Source organism: Phalaenopsis equestris, unplaced genomic scaffold, assembly GCF_001263595.1.
Source record: "Phalaenopsis equestris unplaced genomic scaffold, ASM126359v1 Scaffold001149, whole genome shotgun sequence".
Taxonomy (NCBI): Eukaryota; Viridiplantae; Streptophyta; class Magnoliopsida; order Asparagales; family Orchidaceae; genus Phalaenopsis; species Phalaenopsis equestris.
In genome coordinates, this window is record NW_018165588.1 from 66,379 (window position 1) to 91,209 (window position 24,831).

At 34.4% G+C, this 24,831-nt stretch overlaps 1 protein-coding gene across 2 annotated transcripts in view; it reads right to left on the minus strand.

Annotated features, from left to right (window-relative positions):
• The window catches only part of LOC110033362 (integrator complex subunit 9 homolog), a 45,646-nt gene extending 21,616 nt beyond the window's left edge, over window positions 1-24,030 (minus strand). For both annotated transcript variants that reach the window (XR_002294936.1, XM_020737307.1), the window contains exons 1-7: window positions 23,933-24,030; window positions 23,556-23,852; window positions 23,258-23,475; window positions 22,625-22,981; window positions 22,320-22,527; window positions 5,438-5,530; window positions 5,253-5,344 (exon numbers count right to left, since the gene is read on the minus strand). Coding sequence is in view for 1 of the 2 variants with exons in the window: in XM_020737307.1 (XP_020592966.1) it covers window positions 5,253-5,344; window positions 5,438-5,530; window positions 22,320-22,527; window positions 22,625-22,981; window positions 23,258-23,475; window positions 23,556-23,852; window positions 23,933-23,941 (1,274 nt within the window). In the remaining variant the exon portion in view is untranslated. The remainder of the gene's footprint in view (window positions 1-5,252; window positions 5,345-5,437; window positions 5,531-22,319; window positions 22,528-22,624; window positions 22,982-23,257; window positions 23,476-23,555; window positions 23,853-23,932) is intronic.
• Window positions 24,031-24,831: the final 801 nt, after the last annotated feature.

Consider the following 24,831-nt stretch of genomic DNA (forward strand, 5'->3'; position numbering starts at 1 on the left):
ACTTTCAATCTTGCTACAGATTCACCCGTCAACCTTTGGTTAGGGTATGCAAATTGAGTTGTCAGTGGGGATTACATCTCAATGAGCTTCTTTAGCAACTCTTAAATTTCCCCCATACTCTCGAATCGATCCTCCAGTCGATTCTCCATAGAAGAGAGCCTCTCCTCTATGGTGGCGAACCATTCTTCCATCCCAAATTTTATTTAACTTCATCTCTTCCTCCAATTTGTTCTCCAGATCAACTTCCTTTGTTGTCATTAATCCAAGAAAAATTTTCGATCACAAAAGACCATTTTCAGTACATTGAAAAGTCACCGAAGATTTACAAATAATCAAAATCACAACGTCCAGTGCTATAACAATGTGATCTAGCAAAGGAATCTCAAGGAACTGTGTTTCGAGGTAAACAACTAAAAATTTTAGAATTTTCGAGTTTGAACTGTCAAAAAATGACGAGTTTGGTTACTATGTATGTCGTGGTCCCGTCATTTCATACAAGGTACGTAAATCAATGATTGCATCGCACGAGGCACGCTACAATCCTATTGTCAGCACCCTGCAAATCTTGATTTGTGTAGGTCATCGTTTTCCTTCGCGTTGAAGTCGAACGATGCGATCACAAGGCACGACTGAAAGACGAGACCCTTTCCCACGTAACGATCACTTTCCGTCATTTCCTACCCAGTGAGTTCTGACCCTTTGCGATCTCGGCGCTGCCTTCCCAGGTAGCTCTGATCGCGACTCAATTGTGACTCTGTCGGGACTTTGTACGCCGATTTAAACCTCACGGGATCATCGCTTCGAAACCTTCCCTGTGCTTAGCAGATGGAGCATCGGGTTTTAGTAAGTAGTGATCCCTTCGTCTCCTTGCCCATGATTGAACGCGAAGACGTCTGATCGACTAGCTCTGTAAGCCAAAATCGTCGTCAGGTAAGCCGCCCGTCAATCGATCCTCTCTTCTGTGGATCTAATTCTCATAATTTTGGGCTCTGAATTTTGAGCTCTGATACCAATTTCAGATGATTCAGAGCAAAAAAATCAACACGATTCTCCACAAAAATTAGAAAAAAATTGATTTCTTATTTCAATAATTCAAACAACTCAACGAAAATACAAAGATAAGCATCTACGATTCAGGAGATAGGTGATCTCTACTAATTCCTACAATTTGAGAGGTAAGAAATCTCTCCCAAAACCTAAACCTAAGACTCACAACTCAATCTAATGCATATCTCTAACCCTAGACATAAGAAGTCAATTTATACCCAAATAATAATACAACAACAACAACAACAAAAACAAAACCTTTATCCCGTTAAGTGGGGTCGGCTACATGAATCCTTTTTTCTCCATTGCGTCCTATTTAGTTTCATATTTTCATTTAATTCTAATAAATTACAAACATTTTTAATACAATATTCCCAAGTCTTCCTAGGTCTACCTCGGCGTTTCTTAACATAAGTCGAATCTAAAACATCTACTCTTCCAATCGGATCATCAGATGGTCGACGTTTAATGTGACCAAACCATCTAAGACAACTCTCTCTAATTATGTCCGTAACTGGAGCTACACCAACCCTATCAAGAATATAATCATTTTGCATTTTTATCTCTAAGTGTAAAGCCACTCATCCACCCAATCATTCTCATCTCGGCAACACTTAACTTAGTTTTATGGTTCTCTTTTAAAGGCCAACGTTCAGCGCCATAGAGCATTGCAGGTTTCGCCACCCAGTCTAAGCGGTACTTTTCTATCACACAATAGGCCCGAAGCATTCCTCCACTTCAACCAACCAACTTGAATTCTACTAATAACATCGCCGTCAATATCACCATCACTTTGAATAATAGACCCATGATATCTAAAGCATTTACATACCATCACTTTGAATAATAGACCCGTGATATCTAAAGCATTTACATCTTTTAATACTTTGATCACCCATAGTTACATTTCTGTCACTAGAGCTGCTACTACTAAAATTACATTCCATGTATTCAGTTTTAATTCTACTCAAAAGAAGGCCTTTAGACTCCAACGCATTGCTCCATAATTTAACTTTTTCCTGAGCTTTTTCTCTCGTCTTATCCACGAGAAGAATATCATCAACAAAAAGCATACACCAAGGTACATCCTCCTGTAAGTGTCCAGTAAGACCAACCATAACTAAAGAAAAACGATATAGGCTTAAAGCAGATCCCTGATGTAAACCAGCAGAAATAGGAAAATATTTGATCAATCCTCTCGTTCGAACACAAGTAACAACTCTTGTATACATATCTTTAATGACTTGAATATAAGTCATACCAACACTTTTCTTTTCAATAACTCTCTAAAGGATATCTCTTGGTACCTTCTCGTAAGCTTTTTCTAAATCAATAAAAATCATATGTAGATCCTCCTTATTATACTAAACATCTCCATCAAAACTCTAAAAAAATGTATAGCTTCCATAGTAGACCTACCGGGCATAAATCCAAATTGATTATAAGAAATCTTTGTAATACTTATTAACCTATGTTCAATTACCCTCTCCCATAATTTTAAAGTATGACACATCAGCCTACTTCCTCTATAATTTGCACACTCTTGTGCATCCCCTTTACTCTTAAAATTGGGACTAAAATACTATTTCTCCACTGCTCAGCCATCTTTTTAGTTTTTAAAATAATATTAAAGAGTTTAGTAAGCCAAGAAACTCCCAAATCTCCTAAATATTTCCACACTTTAATTGAGATATCAAGATATCATCCCGGTCCTACAGACTTTCCACCCTTGGTTTTCTTTAAAGTTTCATCAACTTCTTTATACCCAAATAATAATAATAATAATAATAATAATAACTAACTAGCCCTTAGGCTTACAAAAGACAAATTTCCCCTTAGACTAGGAGCCCTCGTAATAGAATCTAAAACATATTAAAAATTTTAGCACAACTTAATCGCACACCATACTTCTTTAGTATTCACCAAACAAAATTTTATGGCACTAGATCATGTCTTCTCATGTTCAATAAAAATCGCATCAAAATTTATTCTTTACTCTTAAATATTTTTTCACTAATTATCCCAACACACAAAAAAAAGGGTTACATAGTTATCTTCTGACATGAAATCAATTAATTATTTAAAATTGCTATATAACATCAATATTTCTATAATTATTGTAGTATTAAACATTTCCTTTGTCCCTAAATATTGACATTGAAATTATTTCTACACACATCTTCGAGGTCTTTAAACGTTAATAAAAGAAAATTGCTAACCAAATCACAACAATATCACTCATAACCTTCCAATCTTAATAGGAACCTCATCTAGAGTACAAGGACTAGTATTTTAACTTTAAGAATCTTTTTTAGAGCCAGAACTACTTCACTTTTTTCTTTGTAAATCTATAATATACCTCATTATTTAATTCATTGTCCTCTTGATTTTCTATTTTTTAATTTGATATTATTCTCTCAATTTCTAATGCATCTAACTTGATCACAAGCATTGGGTCTCTTACCACTTACTATTTGATATTTCTTCTCCTTCTCTTAGTAAGCTATTTTACCATCAAAAGTTATAACTTTTGATATGTTCCGTATTCAATTTACAAGGCTTCAAGATTACCTATAATCATTAGAAAATATGGGTACCATTTATCTTTTTCCACTTTTAAAACAACATTTTTATTCCTCAATTGCATTTTGTATCGATTCACTCCACCAATTACCTTATTAATATAGTTTTGGGGGGGATTTACATATATAACACTTAAACCTATCAAGTCTACATAACTCCCACCCAAATTTCATTATTTACATACATAGCATCTCAGTTAATAACGATAAGCAACTTGTTGGATCCCGCCAGATATCAATGTCAACGCCTTCTTTGACAAGTGGGTGCTCTGCAGGCTTTATAATAAGAAAAATGCCTGCCAGTAGATGCAAAATAATATCAATAACTCTCAATCTTTTGAACAGACCATGGATTCCGTGGAGGTGGTGGAGGATACTGGATCGGAAACCTTTAGAATGCTAGGGTCGGAAGTGAACGACTCTTTGCCAAAGTTTGATGCTCTAGGCCTACCTAATCTGTGGAGGGCAAATGGGAATGCAGGTAGCTTTAACGGGATGGAACAAAACGGCCTAAGGAAAAGGATAATGACTGGTTCCTAGCCTTGAAAATAGATGAAATGAAAGCCAGAGCCAGATGAAGAAGGGCTGCTGAGGGTTGCACAAGGCCAAGTCACAAATAAGTTACACGCTGTGCGGATGCTTTTGCTAGGTGAGAGATCTGCAATAGAAGGCGAGGCTGTGCGGATGCTTTTGCTAGGTGAGAGATCTGCAACAGAAGGCGAGGGCATGGCTCACAAGCTTCTGGACTCGTGGATGGTGAAGTCGGCGATGGAATGACAGATGTAGGCATTCAGAGATTTTAACGGGAGATGCTACTTGCCTATGTAAATAATAAAGTTTGAGTTGAGATATGTATATTTGATAGTTTTAGGTTCTATGTATTTAGATCCCCCAAATTTTTTTCCTAGATGTTCCTAAAGGTTCACCAACAATCTTCTTAATAGAATTAGTCATGTCGGCTCAGTTAAAAATTCCAATTTATCTTTCTCAGTAACATTTCTTGAATGATTAATAATTTCTCACCTTTCAAATCCCATCATATCATCCTATTGTAATTATTTATTTTAATTTTTTTTATAAATCTATAATATCCATAATAATTACTCATGCTGCGCAGCCAGGATTTCAACATATATGAAACATATAAACCCATAAAAGTAGTTGACAAAAAAAGAATCTAAAACATAAAACACATAGTAAATGCAAAACACATTTTAAAAAGACATTTTCTCATCCTTCCAAAATCAAATGCATGTAGAAAAGATAGGTAGTTACGGTTTCCCATTGACATTTGTTCCCAAAACTTCACAACATAGGGCAATTTCTCATTCACAATCTAATTCTTGGAAAGCAAACAATCAATCTCACTTAATCCACCTTACCAAAAAAAAAAAAAAACATATTTTTATGCAATCAAAATATTTAATTAATGGAAAGCAAACAATCAATCTCACTTAATCCACCTTAACAAAAAAAAAAGCATATTTTTATGTAATCAAAATATTTAATTAACAAAGATAAGGCTCAAGTAATAAGCATAGCAGAGGTCATTCAGGTAAAACTTTCCATAAATACGTTCAGTTATATCAACATATGTAAAATTTAGAAGCTTAGAAAACTTACAGTAAATCTGACGAGTAAAGCAAAGGGAACACATGAAGCTTTTTCTCTGTTATTAGCTCAGCATGACCAAATAAAGGTTGACCGCAGAATAGCTATAAAATGATGCCCAAAAGAGGCATACATAAAATTTAACAAGCTACCCATAAATCAGAGAGCAAATTGAGAGAAGTAGCAAAAGTATAAACCTTTTGTTGGCGCTTTTTACAAAGCCATTCCGGAATAGCATTAGTAAATGCCAGTGTCTGCTCCGCAGTTGTGGAGACTATAAATATAGGTACCTGATTCAATTGAATGGTATACTGAGCAACTACAACATAGAAATAATAAAAAACCAAAAAGAAATTTTATAAGAGATGTGTGCGAAAACGCTAAAAACTAATCCTTGAGTAGTAACATGGAAATCCATTTGTTGAATAAATTATAAAAAGTCACCTCAAAATTTTGAATGAAAGCAGGACAAATTGAGTTTCAGCTTCTAAATGCAAATTCAAAATAACCACTACATTATGATTTGTATGTACCGGTCACTTCCAGGAAGAAGCTCTGCGTAGGGTTCGAGCTCGAGCAGTAGAATAGGAGAGAAGGGCACGAATGGTGCTTTTGTGTACAAAGGGAAGAGGGAGGCAAAGGCTGTGAGTTTGCTCTCGTGGGGGAGATTAAGAGCAAACCGAACCAATGCTTTATAAGGTTAGGGTTGGTTTTTAATTTGGTATTTGTTAATATTATTTTTGAATTTAAAAATCAGAATTAGAAAGTACAGAAGCATGGAAAATTTAGTTTAGATTGAGGAAAGTTGGCGGCAGTAAAGGTAAAGGTTCAGTACTCTATTTATACAAGTTATTTTACTTCATCAATTAAAGTTAAGTTATACTAAATATCATGAATTGATATTAAATTATAATAAACATCATGAACAAATATTAGTAATTAAATCTGGATAAGCGATCGAATTAAACATAAAAGGGAGATAGAGGTCAGATTGTGCTAAATAAGAAAAGATGGGATGTCAGATTATTGTTTATTTGGTAATCATTTATAGTCAACTTAATTATAAATTGCTACATATTAATATTAGAATATTATGAAATATAATCAAGTGAAATGAAAGAAAAAGTTAAAGGTATTAAAAGGATCATTTTTTAATATCAAATCAAGATGAGTACTCTTACTTTCAAGTGTAATAATTTGTGTTTCTTATAAATTGAATTCAAAGAATGTTATTGTAACCTAATGGCACCATTTTATTGTGATTAAAACGCATTTTAGATTTTGATCATATCAATGTGAAGAATATATATTTTAAAAGCACTAATATTATGTATTATTATCACTGTCATTGCCGAGTCCATGTCCTAGATGTGAAAAGTGGAGGGTAATGTTAGTCAGTCGACAACCAATGTAGAATTTTCTTTAAAGATTAACATGAATCGTTTAGGTCATTGTATAAATGCTAGGGCCTCCCCTAAAAATAGCAGATTATATGACCTGAATACAGTGAAAAATGTGCAATGGTCATAGCAACGGCGCCCGAGTGTAGTATTAAATGAGCAAGGGTCATCATATAATGGACAGATGTGAGTAAAGAATTTAATTCATAAAACTAATATTAGGAAATTAACTTGGAATATAATAACTCTTGGAGGTATATTAATGAATTTAGTAGATATTATGGTTCACAAGAAGATAACTATCTTAGGCATTCCAGAAACCAAAAGACTAAAGAGATTGATAACTTAAAATTTTTAATTTTGATACTCTGGTAGAAGTTTAACGCGGAGGGCATTCCAGAAACCAAAAGACTAAAGAGATTGATAGCTTAAAATTTTTAATTTTGATATTCTGGTAGAAGTTTAATGCGGAGCTCATGGGGGACCGGTCTTCTTAAAAGGGGCCCCCACCGCCCCCTCCTCCCTCCCCTTTCCTTTCATTTTTTCTCCCTTCTCTTTCTTTCCTTTCTTCATCTTCCTTTTTTCCTTCCTAGGCCTTTTCCTAATTTAAATTTTTCCTAAAGCTTAAATCCTAATTTTATTCTCCTTCATTAATTTAAATATTTTCCTAAAATATGAAATTTGATTTTATTTTCCTCTCCTATTTTAAAAACCTTTCCCGAAATCTGAAATCCAATTTTTATTCGTTTTCTTATTTTAAAAGTTTCCTAAGATAGGTCATGACACTTTATAAATAGGAGAGGAAATGCTTCAAGTTAAGGTCTTGTTTTACGAAATCTGAATTTATTTTTGTTCGAGTAGTTTTCCACTTGAGAGTTGTATCCAATGTCAAAATAGTGCTCTGGCTGTCCCTTGTCCAAGGTGGTAATCGTCTCAACGGATCTGAGCGATGCTCCGGTTGTAGCTCAACCCCTCCAAAATATTTCTCTCCTTTCATCTTCCCAAGTGTCATCCTACTTCTCGCACAACAACCACACCTCTCTGGCCTTCACCGCAACCGCCAATCTAGCCTCCGGCAATGTTCCTGCATCTCTCCAAATGCAGTTCGACGCAGTAACCATTACCACCCTAGCTTCCACCGCCCAGAATAGCAAGGATCTACTGTTTTCTATAGTTCCATCCGCTCCCATTACCTTATCTTCCCTCGTCCTCGCTGCCCTCATTGTCCTAGCTCTGCACCATCGCTATCGCACCACACAACACCTTCGTTTTGTTGTTTCCTGTTGTCCAACAGCGCCAAACAGCAACCGTCAGTTGTTTTGACTGTCGCTCCAAGCTAACTTGTTGTTTCAAAACCAGCCCATCCCTCCTGCCAGCTCCCTACAGTCGCAGCCCTCTTTCCTCAGCCACCAACCGCCGTCCAGTAGTCTCTGTCCTCGTTGTCCCCCATGGATGTATTCTATTGTTTATGTTGTCATGTTTTTTTGTCGTCTATTTCCTGCTTTCATGCATCCTGTTTGTAATATGTTTAGAATTTATAAATAATATTTGTGTTTTCGATGTGATTTGGGTTAACTTCAATATCAAATTTATACTAGAAATAGTGTAGGCATGATTATAGATACAAAATTTGATAGATAATGTTGTAAAAATTAATAAAATTAGAGATAAAATAATAACCCTAAAGATTATTGTTAATACTAAGATTCTTAATATTATAAGCATTTAAGCTTTTCTAGTAGGTTTAAATATATGTTCAAAAAAAATTCTCAAATAACTTAAAAGAATTAATACAAAGGATTCCTCTTCAAGAAATAACTTTTATTGGAGATTTAAATAAATATATTGATAGAGTGAAAAGATTTTAGAAATACTCATGATGACTACAATTTTGGAGTTACCAATGAAGAAGATAAAGTCATATTTGATTTTCTTTTTCGCTTATGATTTTGTTATTGCTAATACTTTATTTAAGAAAAGAAATAAGTATATTATCACTCATAAAAAAAGATCTAATAAAGCACAATTTGGTTATTTTTATGAGAAAAAAATATCATTCAGATTGTAAAGATTGTAATGTCATTTTAAGTAAAAATTTAAGTACTCAACAACGATTCTTAATTTTGGATTTTAAAATAAATGGTTAAAAGATCAAAAATACAACAAAATATTATCATAAAATTAAATGGGGGCACTTATAAGACATCAATAAAATTATTTTTTGAGTAAACTTTAAAATCTTAAAATTTGAGATGTTCATAAAAAAGTTATTGCTAGCTGGGATAAAATTACGAGGATAATTAAGCAAGTTGGAATAGATATACTTGGATAATCAAAAGGAAAAGCTCTTATAAAAAAAAAGAATTGGTGGTAGAATAATAATATGCAAGAAAATGTAAAAAAAAGAAGTTTTGCTATAAAAATTGGTTTAAATATGAAAGTATAAACAATTAAGAAAAATATAAGGTGACCCGTAAACAATCTAAGAGAATAATTTATGATGCTTAAGATTTTGTTTCTAGTAATCTTTATAATAAATTAGATACTGAGGAGGGCAAAAAATATATGCATATACTAGCCAAACAAAGAGATAAAAAAGTAAAGATTTAGTTCAGGTAAAATGTATTAAGGATGGAGATCAAAAAATATTTTTCTTATATCAAGATATTCAACATAGATGACAGAAATATTTTGATAAACTTTTCAATGAAGATGTTGAAAGTAAGATTAACTTTAGTGATCTTAATATCGTCAATAATTATAAAACTTTTATTTTAATCATCATATTAATAAAACAGAAGTTGAGGATGCCTTAAAGAAAATGAAGACGGAAAATCAATAGAATCTGACAACATCATAACAAATGTGTAAAAATGTTTAGAAAATTTGGACTTTTCTTGGCTTACTAAACGTTTAAAAACTAAAAAAAATACATGAGTGGAGAAAGAATATTTCGATTCATATTTTTATCAATAATGGGAAGCACGAGAGTGTACAAATTATAGAGTAATTAAGTTAACGTGTCATACATTAAAATTATGGGAGAAAGTAATTGAGCATAAGACGTCATACAAAAATTTCTCAAAATCAGTTTGGTTTTATGTCGCGCAAGTCATGTCGCACAAGTCAACTATAGAAGCTATACATTTATTGAGAGTTTTGATGGAGAAGTACAGAGAAAGTAAGGAAAATCTTCATATGAATTTTGTTGATTTAGAAAAAGTTTATGATAAGTTCTCAAGAGTAATTTTTTGGAGAGTTCTAGAAAATAAATGTGTTTATATGACTCATACTAAAGTCATTAAAGATATGTATACTAGAGTTGTTACTTATGTTCGAACAGAAGAATGATTGATTAAGTATTTTCTTATTTCATTTGGATTACATTAAGGATCGGCTTTAAGCCCGTATCTTCTTTCTTTAGTTATGGGTGCTCTTATTGGACATTTACTAGAGAACGTACCTTGGTGTATGCTTTCGCTGATTATATCCTCCTTGTGGATAAGACTAGAAAAAGAGTTCAAGAAAAACTTGAATTATGAAAATCAACTTTAGAGTTTAAATCTCTTCATTTGGGTAGATCTAAAATTGAATACAATGAATGTAATTTTAGTAATAGTAAATCTAATAGCGTGGTTGTAGCAATGGGTGATAAAGTCTTTAAAAAGAGGCAACATTTTAGATATCTCGGGTCTATTATTGAAAGTGATGGTGATGGGGATGTTATTAATAGAATTTGAGATGGATGGTCGAAGTGCAGGAAAATGCATCACGCCTATTGTGTAATAGACAAGTACCGCTTAGATATAAAGGAAAATTTTATAAGATGGTGGTGAGATCTACAATGCTTTATGGCGTTGAATGTTTGCCTATAACAGCGAAGAACAAAACTAAGTTAAGTGTTGTTGAGATGAGAATGCTTTGGTGGATGAATCGCTTTACAATTAGAGATAAAATGCAAAACAAATATATCCGTGAAACGGTTGGTGTAGCTCCAATGGCAGAAAAGATCAAAGAGAATCATCTTAGTGGTCACATCAAGCGTCGACCATCTGATGATCCAATTAGGAAAGTAGATGTTTTAGATTTGACTTATGGCAAGAAAGGCAGAGATAAACTTTAAAAAAAAAATGGGCTTACACAAAAATGATCATATTTTTTTAGAATTAAATGAAAATATGGCAATCAATAGAACATAATAGAGAAAAAGGCTTCATGTAAACAACCCGCTTTGTGATATAAATGTTGGTTTTTGTAATGTTATGCATTATTTAAAGGTAGGATTGAATGAAAAGAATATATGAATGATATGAACTGTATAGACTAACTGTATCTGCATGTTTGATTATAATGGAATTTGTTCATTTATAGTACTAACAGGAGAATACTAATATACTTGTCCATGTGAATGGAAAAAGAAATAGATATTGAACTATAAATGATACAATTTTAGATGGTGCTCTTGTGAATGTTAAATATAAAATGATATGAAAATAGTATAATATGAAATAAAAAATGATTTGAAATATCTTAATTAATGATATTCATAAATATAAATTGTAAAATATTTTTATGTGGAATTATAAAAAATTTAACTGAAATGCATATTGTTTCTTTTTCGTTACGTTTTTGTGATTTAGAAGTAGATGTCTCAATGGGCTTTTTAGGTCACTGTTTTAAATTAACAATACAGGTTTAATCATTTGATTAAAAGATGAGCAATAGAAGACGTAAACATGAATTAAAGTAAACTGAATTGAATTATTTAAATTTATTTTCTTTAGTGACTCTTTCATTTCATTTGGCTACTATTAGTTATAGAAAATAAAAATATAAAAATATAAAAATATGAGTATCATCATCCGACCGTCTATTCCTGCCTTAGTTAATTTCAATCCCCGGTCTAAGTATTGATAAAAATAACATCAGAGGCACAAGGTTTAAAAATAAGTAATACAATCTTGATAAAATAGCCAATAGGATAATCACAATGAATCTAGTAATAATAATAATTGAAACTTTAAGTTAACTTTAAATAAATAATTATTTTAATTCAGACAAATGGATGCACCCGAGATTATAGAAGAGAGTATTGTGGTTGGAAAACAGGAAGTAACGCCTATTATAGATGTGACATTGGTACCTTGACCCAGATGATGGCGATGACAATTGATTGTAGATGTTTTAGATTTGACTTATGGTAAGAAAGGCGGAGATAAACTTTAAAAAAAAAATGCATATTTTTTAAAAATGATCTTAATCTATTAGAATTAAATGAAAATTGACACTCGATAGGACGCAATGGAGAAAAAGATTCATATAACCAACCTCACTTAGTAGGATAAATGCTTGTTACTGCTGTTGTTGTACACAGAGGAAGAACTAGCCATTTTTTTAGGGGGGAAAAATTATTTTTAAAATAATTTAATTAAAAAAAAAGATGACCCAAACATAAAAGAAAAAAAAACCAAAATATATCTAAACTGACACAAATAACATCAAAGTTTTACACTACCAAATATTAAGAATGATTAAGCGTAACTTAGACTTATAAATTTATTTAAGGGCATATGTCACACAAATTTTTATTTATAAAACTTTTTAATGATAAAGTATCTAAAATATATAAAAATATAAATTAATTTTTTTATTAATGTTAAAAATCATTGGATGAGGGAGACCAATTGTTCGTTTGGCATGGCTAAATTCGTGTGGCGCACCTTGACGACACATAAAAAGGCATTTGAAAAAGGATTTGCGGTTAAAAACTTTTGTTAAAAAATAGTTGCAGATTCAACCCCGCATCCTCGTTTCTCCACTCTAAACCCTGGGTTGAATTACCCTATAGCCCCTCTTCTCGCAATTCATCTGTCTTTGTTGATCCTGCTCCCTCTCTTGTCATTCTTCTGCCCTACGTATCTCTCTCATGTGGATCCATGGCTTTGGTGGCTACGCGTTGACTCTAGTTGGCTACTTCAGTTGCGAGTGATTATTCTGGTGACCTTTACATTCTTCTCCCTCTCACCTCTTTACTTTCACTTGATTTTTGGTGGTTTGTGCATTTTTTGCTCTGTATGGTGGATCACTTCCATCAGTTTAGTGGATCACTTTCTTAGATTGATGGTTATTGCGATGAGATTTGTATTTTCTCTTCCCCTCTCCCTTCTCTTCTTCGGCTGGGTTTGGTGGTTGTGTGCATTTTAGCTCTATGTGATATTCCCTCTTCTACCTATCTTCTTTTTTCTTCACTTTCAAAAATTTTTTTTTTCTCGGTATGGTTGTGTGCATTATGCTGGTTGGTTTTCTCTTTTAGGTTTCACAGTTTGCATAGTTTGGTGATTTTCAGTTTGATATGCTCGGTTTGGTGGTTTTGATGCTTCATGTTGCATCCATAATGATTTTGGTTTATAGTTTTTGACACACTGTGATTTACAATTTGGTAATGTGGCTTGGATTGGTGCTTTTTAGCTATCTTTGGATTTTTGGTGTTTTTACTATTAGCAATGCTTTGGGTTCCCTATACGTGGTTTGCTCGATTTCTTTTGGTTTTATTGCAACATAACTTGCTCAATTTTATTGTAGAATCTAAAAATTGGATTAAATTTTGTCATGGATTTGTTAATAACATTATGTTGGATGTTGTTTATGTGTTGAATATACGCTGCAAACATGAATTTTGAATTTCAGTGGGAATTTCACAATGTTATTTTATATTGCTTTTTCAGTGAGACTTTGGTGTTAGATTTTCATATTTTTATTTTAAATTTCAGTGGAAAATTTGAAAATTGGATGAAATTTGGTGTTGTGCATGTGATGAATATGGGTTGGAAACATGAATTTTGAAATTAAAGTGAGAATCTGAAATATGGATGAATGTTATTGCTGAATTTGTTAATAGCAATATTTCGGGTGTTGTGTCTGTGCTGAATTTTTGTTGGTATGTTAACATGAATTTGGATAATTTAGTGAGAATTTATAAAATGGATAAAAGGTGTTGCTGAATTTGTTAATAAAAATATTTTTAGTGCTATGTCGAGGTGTATGGTTTTGCCTGTCTGGAGCTGGTTCTGGTGATGTGGAGTCTTTGTGGTATCTGGTGGAGGAGTTGGTGCATTGTGGAGGTATTGAAGTTTATGTTAGTATTTGCGTGGTGTATTTATGGTGTTTGTGTGTTACTGTGAAGAGTTGGTGGTGTAGTAGATGAGTTGGTGTCTGTGTGTTACTATGAGGAGGTGGTGGTGTGGTGGATGCGTTAGTGTCTTAATGTGCCAGTGTGTTTGGTGTCTGAGGAGGTGGTTGTGTGTGTGTGGTTTTGTTTCTGTAGAGGTGGTGCTGGTGATGTGGACGTGGTGTTGGTGGTCTAGAGTCCGTGTGGTGTCTAGTGGACGTTTTGGTTTTTGTGTGGAGGTTTTGGTGTCTATTGGATGTGATGGTGTATGTACGGTTTCTATGTGGTGCTTTTGTGGTGTCTGGTGGGGTCTTTGTGTGACTGTGAGGAGGTGGTGGCGAGTGTGTGAAGGTGTTGCTAGTGTTATGATGGATTTGTTGATGTCCTGATGTGCTTATGTGTGGAGGTATTGATGTGAAGGTTATGATGATGATATTGCAACAATACATTTTTTTTTATTTGTTATATCATGGCATTCCTATTTATGTTAATTAGGTTTTTTTCATGCTAATAACACAATATTTAAGAACAAAGAGGTTGGTTCATCTATAATGTGTGAAAAAGAAACAAAAATAATTTTTTGTGAACTTTGCTTCAAGGAGTTCAATCTAGGAATTAGGCCTACAACAATATTCAACAAGAAAGGGTGGCAAATATTATTAGAAAATGCAACAAAAGTACAGGCAGAGAGTACTATAGGAAGCAATTAAGAAACAAGTGGGATCAGTTCAAGAAGGATTGAAAGATCTGGAAGGAATTGAAGTTGTGGTCAACGGGCTTGGGATGGGAACCAGTTAAGCAAACAATTGAAGCTTCTGAGGAGTGCATGCATTAAGGCTTGCGATGGGTTTTTTTTTATTATTTTTCCCTCATTTTGGTCAATTTTTAATTTATTTTTAAATTAAGCTACATGTATATGAAATTGTAGGCGGTTCCTGCTTCTAAAAAATTTAAATACAGTGGAATCACTCACGAGTTGGAGGAGAAGTTGGATTGTATTTTTAGCAATGTCGTGGCAATGGGAAACTTTGCATGTACCCCCAGTGAGACGGGGTTTGGTTGCATTCCTAAAAATTTAGGAACTAACCAATCGGGTGATTCCACTGAGACTCTAGCCCAGACCTCCATGAACTTGAGTCTACAAGTCGTTTTAAGCGTCCGTGAGTTGAAAATAAAATAAAAATGGGAGTTGCTTTCTTGGAATCCAGATATCACAGCTGGTGGCTTCATGCAGTGATGAACCCAAAACATCTCAAGCAACTTCTGTCCAGCAGGTTCTGCAAATTCTAAATGCATCTCCAGAAATTTTTGAGGACTTGTCATTGTATTTGCTTTTTATGAAGTTGCTTGAAGATTCAATCTGCACAGAATTTTTCATTGTGATGCCCATTGGTAGTAGGGTGACTTACATAAGATTTTTTTATGAGAGTTGGAACATTTGAGATAATTTTTTTTTCAAATAGCATGAGACATTTATATTTTTTTTTATTTTTCATTTTGCTTTAGTTATTTAAACTGCTTGAGACATGTCGTTTTCTATTTTCATCTACAACGTTATTTCATTTTTGTTGGTTTTGTTTGTAACCTTATATGATTGTATCTAATTTATTGATGCTTATGTGTTAGCCACTTTGATACCAAAATACATGGATGCAACCAGAGAAAGATGCAGAAAGAGAGTTACAGCCGCCGTATGCTTGATCCATGAATACTATAACTCGTACATAGAGCGCTCCCCCTACAAATGTTCTCAACCCCTAGTGGTATCTTTATCTATACTTCTTCAAGGTCTCCATTTCGTCATTCCTTGTTAAATGGCGCTAAAAGAAGAACTCTGATAATATTCAGTTTGGCAACGGGTGTGAAAGTCTTCTAATAGTCGATCTCATAAACTTGTGTGAAACTCTTAGTAACAAATTTGGCTTTGAATCTCTCAACACTCCCATCAGGTTTGTCTTTGATGTTGAACACCCATTTGCATCCAACTAGTTTCTTATCTTGAGAAAGTTTAGTAAGGGTTCATGTGTCATCATGTTATAGTGCTCAAATCTCTTCTTCCACCATTTTCCTTCATTTTAAGTTTTCAAGAGCTTCATGAATAGATTTAGGAATCTGCATACTTCAATGTTAGATATAAATGTTCTATGGACTGAGAAAAGCTTTTCATAAGCTATATACTCCTTAATTGGGTGTATAGTACCGCTTTCCTTATCAACCCTAGAAGAGGAAGAGGATAACTCATCAGTACTAGACTCCTCACTCAAAATTTTTGGTAAATGTGGATTCGAGTTTTGGTTGAAGCAGCTCTATCTTTCCAAGTTGTCTTCCACCTACTCAAGATTTTTCTCTCTCCTTGTATACATAAGAAATTCTTTGTTGTGAACTTCATGTTGAGTTGGTTGGATATTCTCAACAAGACTAGAAGAGTTAGGTGAAAGAACAAGAGTAGGCGGGTTTGTTGTGTGGGTGTCATCAAGTGCATCCCAAATTTAATAGTCATTTGCACTCTCCCTTTGAGCATCAAATTTGGGATAATATAATTGATTTTCAAAAAATATGATATCAATAAAGTTGTAGATATGATATCAATAAAATTGTAGTATTTTCTGATATATCAGGAGAATAAAACTAATTTGCCTTTTTATTTGAGGCTTAACAAAGGATTAAACGTATGATAGATTTAGGATCAAGTTTGGTTTGAGTTGGGGAATGAATGTGAACAGAGGATACACATCCAAAGATTTTGAGTGCTATAGTAGAAGAAAAATTATGATAAGTGGATAACCATCAAAATATGAAGTGGTGTTTTGAAGTTAAGTATCCGACGAGGCATTCATAGGCATTTGATTGTTAAGATATGCTGCAATAAACACTATTTCCCCTAAAAAAATATTTTGGAACCTGATGAAAATTCATAATTGAGTGGAATATTTCAAGTAAATGTATGTTATTTCCCTATGTTATCCCATTTTGTTGTGGGGTATCAATATATGAACTCACATGGATGATTCAATTTTTTTTAAAAATAGAACCCAAAGATAGAGTTAAAATATTTATTTGCATTATTAATTTTGAGAATATGAATTTTGCATTAGCATTGACTTTAAACCATGTCATGAAAACTTTAAAACATTTGGGTTGTTGCAAATTTTCCCTCCATTAAGAATACCCTAAAAGTTTCGCCATGATGGTCAATAAATGAGACAAAACACCTAACCCCACTTAGGGTTTTAACCTTTGAAGACCCCCCAAATATCACCATGGATAATGAAAAAAAGGAGGTGAGGGTTTATACTGAATTATGAGATAATTATTTCTAGTGTGTTTCGCAAGTTGACAAGTCACATGTTGATAAAAAGTAAATTTTTTTATTAATAAATAAATGCTGATACTTCTTGAGTTTGCATACTAGGTGTTTTATGAAAATGTTCTCAACCCCTAGTGGTATCTTTATCTATACTTCTTCAAGGTCTCCATTTCGTCATTCCTTGTTAAATGGCGCTAAAAGAAGAACTCTGATAATATTCAGTTTGGCAACGGGTGTGAAAGTCTTCTAATAGTCGATCTCATAAACTTGTGTGAAACTCTTAGTAACAAATTTGGCTTTGAATCTCTCAACACTCCCATCAGGTTTGTCTTTGATGTTGAACACCCATTTGCATCCAACTAGTTTCTTATCTTGAGAAAGTTTAGTAAGGGTTCATGTGTCATCATGTTATAGTGCTCAAATCTCTTCTTCCACCATTTTCCTTCATTTTAAGTTTTCAAGAGCTTCATGAATAGATTTAGGAATCTGCATACTTCAATGTTAGATATAAATGTTCTATGGACTGAGAAAAGCTTTTCATAAGCTATATACTCCTTAATTGGGTGTATAGTACCGCTTTCCTTATCAACCCTAGAAGAGGAAGAGGATAACTCATCAGTACTAGACTCCTCACTCAAAATTTCTGGTAAATGTGGATTCGAGTTTTGGTTGAAGCAGCTCTATCTTTCCAAGTTGTCTTCCACCTACTCAAGATTTTTCTCTCTCCTTGTATACATAAGAAATTCTTTGTTGTGAACTTCATGTTGAGTTGGTTGGATATTCTCAACAAGACTAGAAGAGTTAGGTGAAAGAACAAGAGTAGGCGGGTTTGTTGTGTGGGTGTCATCAAGTGCATCCCAAATTTAATAGTCATTTGCACTCTCCCTTTGAGCATCAAATTTGGGATAAAATATAATTGATTTTCAAAAAATATGATATGATATCAATAAAGTTGTAGTATTTTCTGATATATCAGGAGAATAAAACTAATTTGCCTTTTTATTTGAGGCTTAACAAAGGATTAAACGTATGATAGATTTAGGATCAAGTTTGGTTTGAGTTGGGGAATGAATGTGAACAGAGGATACACATCCAAAGATTTTGAGTGCTATAGTATAAGAAAAATTATGATAAGTGGATAACCATCAAAATATAAAGTGGTGTTTTGAAGTTAAGTATCCGACTAGGCATTCATAGGCATTTGATTGTTAAGATATGTTGCAATAAACACTATTTCACCTAAAAAATATTTTGGAACCTGATGAAAATTCATAATTGAGTGGAATACTTCAAGTAAATGTATGTTATTTCTCTATGTTATCCCATTTTGTTGTGGGGTATTAATATATGAACTCACATGGATGATTCAATTTTTTTAAAAAATAGAACCCAAAGATAGAGTTAAAATATTTATTTGCATTATTAATTTTGAGAATATGAATTTTGCATTAGAATTGAGTTTAAACCATGTCATGAAAACTTTAAAACATTTGGGTTGTTGCAAATTTTCCCTCCATTAAGAATACCCTAAAAGTTTCGCCATGATGGTCAATAAATGAGACAAAACACCTAACCCCACTTAGGGTTTTAACCTTTGAAGACCCCCCAAATATCACCATGGATAATGAAAAAAAGGAGGTGAGGGTTTATACTGAATTATGAGATAATTATTTCTAGTGTGTTTCGCAAGTTGACAAGTCACATGTTGATAAAAAGTAAATTTTTTTATTAATAAATAAATGCTGATACAACTTAACAACAATATTGAAATTAGAATGACCAAATAATAATGACATAAAATAACCTGTCTTTCGACAAATATAGACTCAACACACTCAGAAAATTGAGGGGCATATGGAGATGGCCTCAGTTGTGTGGTTCGAGAGAAATTTTCTTTCAACAGTTATAAGTCATAATGCATTTCAGCACTGCAAAGCACCTTCCCCGATTACACTACCTAAAAATCACAAGAGTTTGCAGAAATTTAGTTATAAATTTTACATCATGAGTAAGCTTACTAATTGAAATCAAATTGCTGTCCAATTGTGAAACATACAAGATAGAGCAAACAGTAATATCTTGAGATAGCTCACATCTCTTTTCTCAATAAGTTTTAAGTGTGATTCATCTGCAAGCCTTACCGATGTAGATGTAGAAGCCTTTCATAGTTGACTAGAGCATTGATGTCACTGATCATATGATTAGAGGCTCATGAATCTATGATTTAAGTTCTGAATCTCTCATTATTGGCAAGATGGCAAAAATATATATCACCTTGGTGTGTCACAAGATTGGGGCGTTCTACATTACTTCTAAGGAATTTCTTCAGTATTTCAAGGTGCTCCTTAGAGAATAGTTCGATTGATCCTCCATATGTGTTTATAGCATTTGCCTTTCTCTCTTGATCCTTCCTGTCCAGGTTTCCAGTTAGTAGGCTTTCCATGAAGTTCCCAATGTTTATGTTTGATATGCCAAATCTTCTTGCAATAATCACATGCAGGATGGTTCTTCTTGACATTTGAGGCATGGGAGGAATTGTGGGTGTACATAGTTGAACTTTCAGTGCTCAGTAAACCCCCATTTTCGGTCAACATCAGCTTCTACATGCTCTCTCCTCTCCTGAATTCAACAAAGGTTGGCGCTTTGTTCTCATTATCCTCTCTCTCGCCTCATCCAATTTTTGAGTCAATCCTAAAGAATTTGATGGTCCTCTTCTTTTCGATGATGAATTTAAACGTCATAGCATCTTGTGGACTTTTCCACATTTGTGTCTCAGATATATCTAATTATAGTCAATATTTTATTAGAATGTTGAAGTATTGGGTGTTGCATAACTTGAAGGAGGTCATGAAGCTTGGTTTCGATCTCAAACAACTCTGTAGTGTTCTCAGTGCTAGAATATATTTCTCTAGCAGCCTCCCAGATTTCTTTGGCAGTTTTGTAGAGCAAAAATTTTCTTCCACATTGGTGTCATTAAGTTGACTAGCCAAGAAATAACCATATGATCTTGATTCTTCCATGAACGGAGTTTGTGGTCAATGATCTTAGGAATTGTGCCCTCTCTAGAGATATCGTCCTCTTTCCTTTTATGACAAAAATACATAAACACTTATTATGAACATTAAAGAAATTTATAACCATTGAGTTTATGATTTGTGATAAAGTTCAATAGTTCATGAGTATTTTGGAAATAACCCCTGATCTCTGACTCACAATTCACCTTCGGAGTAGAACTTATCGTCTTCATCACATACTTTTTCATCAACCTAAAGTGTATTTAGAGTTGCTTCTAGTTGCTGGTTTAAAATAGACTCCAATTGATTGTTGTTGCTATTGTGTATATTGTTGTTGCTGCTGTAGAAAACAGATGATGGTGGCAAAACCTGAACATAAACCACTCTATAAGGAAGGTCCGACGGAGGAGGGCCTACAACCAAGGATTCCCTTTGTAAGGAGGATTCCAAAGAGGGCCAGCAACCTGCAAGAAGATTGTTGGCTACATAAAAGAGGAGATTTTCAGTGACATGCAGGGGCTCCCATGTTAGGGGAAGGAATTGCAACTAGATTTGGCGAGAACTGAGAACATGGAAGAAATTGGATGTTAGCTGCAAGGATGAGACTGGCTGTCAGAACTTCTTCAGGATAGCCTTCAAGAATCTCAAAGTTTGTTGATGTTGGAAAGCCTTCAGTAGGGTGCGGGTAGCAAACTTTTGCTTCTGCTGAGAGGATAGATTTGGGATGCCTACACTGAAACTAGCGCTGCAAGGGAGCTCTGTGATGGATTTGGTTGCAGGCAAAACAATGGCAAGGGTAGGGTGCGGGTAGCAAACTTTTGCTTCTGCTGAGAGGATAGATTTGGGATGCCTACACTGAAACTAGCGCTGCAAGGGAGCTCTGTGATGGATCGCACTTGCAGGGATGGAATTGGTTGCAGGCAAAACAATGGCAAGAAAGACCACAAATTTCTTGTCGGAAGACCAGAGGAGATTTTTGGTGAGGATGAAAGGATTTTCAGCCAATAAGATGGGAGAGTTCCTATTAGAAAGACAGAGGAGATTGTCGGGACCTCTGGGAAGAAGGGATTTTCGACTGGCATGCAAGCTGGCAGGGGATTAGAGAGGTTTCAATGGCAGAGAAGCTAAGGTTTTGGTTCAAAGCTCTGATACCACGTAAAATTCACTTGGGAAGGAAAATTTCTTCCTTCATTATTCACAAATAGGGTGCATATATATAGGGAAATCAGTCCCTCCTTGTGGGAAGAAGGGATTTTCGACTGGCATGCAAGCTGGCAGGGGATTAGAGAGGTTTCAATGGCAGAGAAGCTAAGGTTTTGGTTCAAAGCTCTGATACCACGTAAAATTCACTTGGGAAGGAAAATTTTTTCCTTCATTATTCACAAATAGGGTGCATATATATAGGGAAATCAGTCCCTCCTTATTTACAAACTTACCAAACATATCTCACCTAAATTAGGAAAGGAAATAATTATGAATAAAAAAATACAAAAAATAGGAAGGGAGTAAATCAATCAAAGGTTCTCTAAGATATCACAATCAAATCCTCTAAAATTTGGAGGTGTTGGCAGGCCCACATGAGAGAGGTAAATATAGAAAGGACCAAATATTCTCAGATTTCGACAATATCCTCATCACTAACTCCATATAAATTGTACCCTCGCTATTTATTCTTTTTAAAAATTAATAAATAATTCAATGGCTATGAGGTCCAAGATGTAGGCAGACCTCATCGAACCACAATAATTTTCTATGCATGTGTTCCAGTATTTGTTTCATTCAATTACTTCTCAACATGATTTTTTCTCACTAATATTATCCTAACACGACACGGTAAATATAGAAAGGACCAAATATTCTCAGATTTCTAAAATTTTCTCACTAATATTATCCTAACACGACACAAGTTTAGCTTTAAAGCCCTTGATTTGATGACATTAATACAAAGTTGAAAGCTTCTAGATTATTACATAATTATAAGCAAATTGACGATATAGTCATTCACCATGTCGGTTCAGTACAAATTTTGAAATCTTTCAGAACTGTCTAATAGAGAAAAAAAACAACTTAAATCTACCATAATGCTAACATTACCATGGATAGCACAAACAAACCTGAATAAATCCATAACGGCCACTATACAATTCACTCAATGATCTACAAGGTAGATATGCAATAATTGATGGATACCTCCAAGCTAAGAGATTTTAGCAAGTCAGAAATCTGCTCCAAAAGCTGAAGCACTGTTCCAAGTTGACCTATTGGAATCAATACAGAACCTCCTTCCCTCACAGAGTCTACAATATAAGAAGTTATAAAACTCATTTTGTCATTCTCTTCTAAAATTTCACAGTTGTCCGCCAAAAATTCAGAAAGTTCATCCTCAGCCAAACATGCCCTACAAAATGGTGACTTTTAGAAATAGAGTGCATCACCTAGCAATTTCAACAAGATTTACTTATCCAACATAATTGTAGAACAAGGGGGGCATTTACCTGGGGATAGATGCATTACCCACATGCAAATCTTTATCATCCTTATTTAAATCACTTTGACTCCCACCAATGAGATTACATTCTTCTTCAATATCATTTATAGCAGACATGTCAGAAAACAAAAGTATATCGGCTCCCTCAAGTGAACGATAATCAAAATCAATTGCTATTGGAGACTCAAAAATGGAAGTCGAAAGATAAACAAAGTTCCTTCTTGGAGAATTTATTCTCCAATTACAGCTTCCAATATCCAAACCTGAACTAAACGCTTTCAACACTAATATAGAGTTATAGCAAGCTTCTTCAGCATATTTAAGAGGTTGGATCTTCTCCATGCAGATGTCAACATCTGCTGCACTAACATGGAAAATAAAATATGATATCAGACCATCAAGTCAGCCAGAAGAAGAAAACTAAGCTGAAAACATCTAAAAGAGAAAACAAAGCAGAAATAGCAAAAAGTGGAAACATTTGAAATCAATTGAAAGTGCTCATCACGTAGTTCTTGTTTTTTTTTCTCTAGGTCAAGCATTTTTTGCAGCACTCAAATTCGTTGACCCCAAAAAGACAGCATGGATGCCATTATAAGTAAGGTTCAAATTTTCAAAACTGTGTGATAAATTAGAAGGCAACCTGTACAAGGGAAGCCAACAACCAAGCTCTTCCCCATCTTCTCCCATCACAACCTCCTTTGCCTTCAAAGAAAGCCTTCCTAGTTCTTCCCACCCCATCCAGTCTGGAAAACTGGTCTTCTCATCATGACCATAAAACATGACGTACTCTGAATGCATTGATATAAGATCATCCATCATGAAACGCCCAATCTTCATTGTCGCCTCCGTAGCATATATCTTCATAAAACCCGACGTAAGCCCAACAAATCCCGCCAGAAAAGCGAAAAATACTACCAAGCCAAAATATTTCACCTCACCTTAGCGGAAAATCTTGGGTTTCGCGTAAGAAATGGCATCCCAAGCATCCCAGCGGGCGAGGAGATGAGAACGACATCGATGAGGGACACATCCCATAGATGCAAGTTCTTAGCTGTTTTATACCACGGCTCGGCGCTGATGAAGCCCGATAGGTCAAGCTCATGGCTAGCTGAGATCGGGCTGAAGATATTAAGGGCTGAGAGATCAATGGGGCACTCGAGGAGGAGACGAAGCCCGCAAAACTCGAGCATGTGGCAGGGCGGGTAATGGAGACCGCTCCCTTTGCTCAAACATGTCTTCAGAAAGAAAAAAAATGCTTAGAAAATCAATAAACTCTTACTAGCTCGGGGAAGAGAACAACGAGGTAAATGCCTACCAGCTTCATTGCAGAATCGGAGAAGACCGGCTCTGCAAAATCTCTTCACCCTAACGATCTTGGAAGGGAACACTCGAGGCTATTAATCAAAATTAAATAATTACACTTAAAAAAACGTGTTGTTCCGTGCAATGGGGAACGCCAAGATCAAATTCTCACTGAACTATTAAAATTCATGATAAATTTTCAATTTTTTTATATTAATTTTATCAAATTCTCAACGTTTGTTTGTCACATGTAAATGAATTTTTTAATATTCATCTCACAAAATCATAAAATAAAGAAGGAAAAATTATATATTCAGCACAAAACTTTTATGTAATTATATAGCTCATATTTAAAATATCATATTTGCATAGATAGCATTTTGATATTTTAAATCTATGTATGAAAAGATGCATTTGACTTTCAAAAAATAATAATTGGGCTATTTCATATGTGATATTAAAGATTTTAATGTTGTGTGTAAATATGGGAGTTTTAAGTGTGGGATGTGATACATAAGAATTGTAAGTTATATTTGTAAATGCCTCCCATTAAAAATGATCATAGAAGTATTTTTTTTTTTACAATTTTTTAACTCCTACTTGAGGGGCTTGGCCACCTCTCCCTCAGTCGGCATTCCCATTCCCTCTTGCGGGAATACATTCTCGTCGGTGTCCTCCCCTTACAACGAGTGGCTCGAGTCGTTGGGGCTCTGACAATTAGTGGGGCGGCGCCGGTTTTGTGGCGCCTAGAGTCTTGAGCAACCCTCCGCGCAAACGTACATTTTGGTCATATTTTTATATGCAAAATTCATTTATTATGGATACTTACATACCTTACTCGCTCCTTCCCTAGTTCGTTCGCCTAGTCTTGCGAGGTATGTCGATGCGTGGTCTGGAAACCAACAGCTTGGA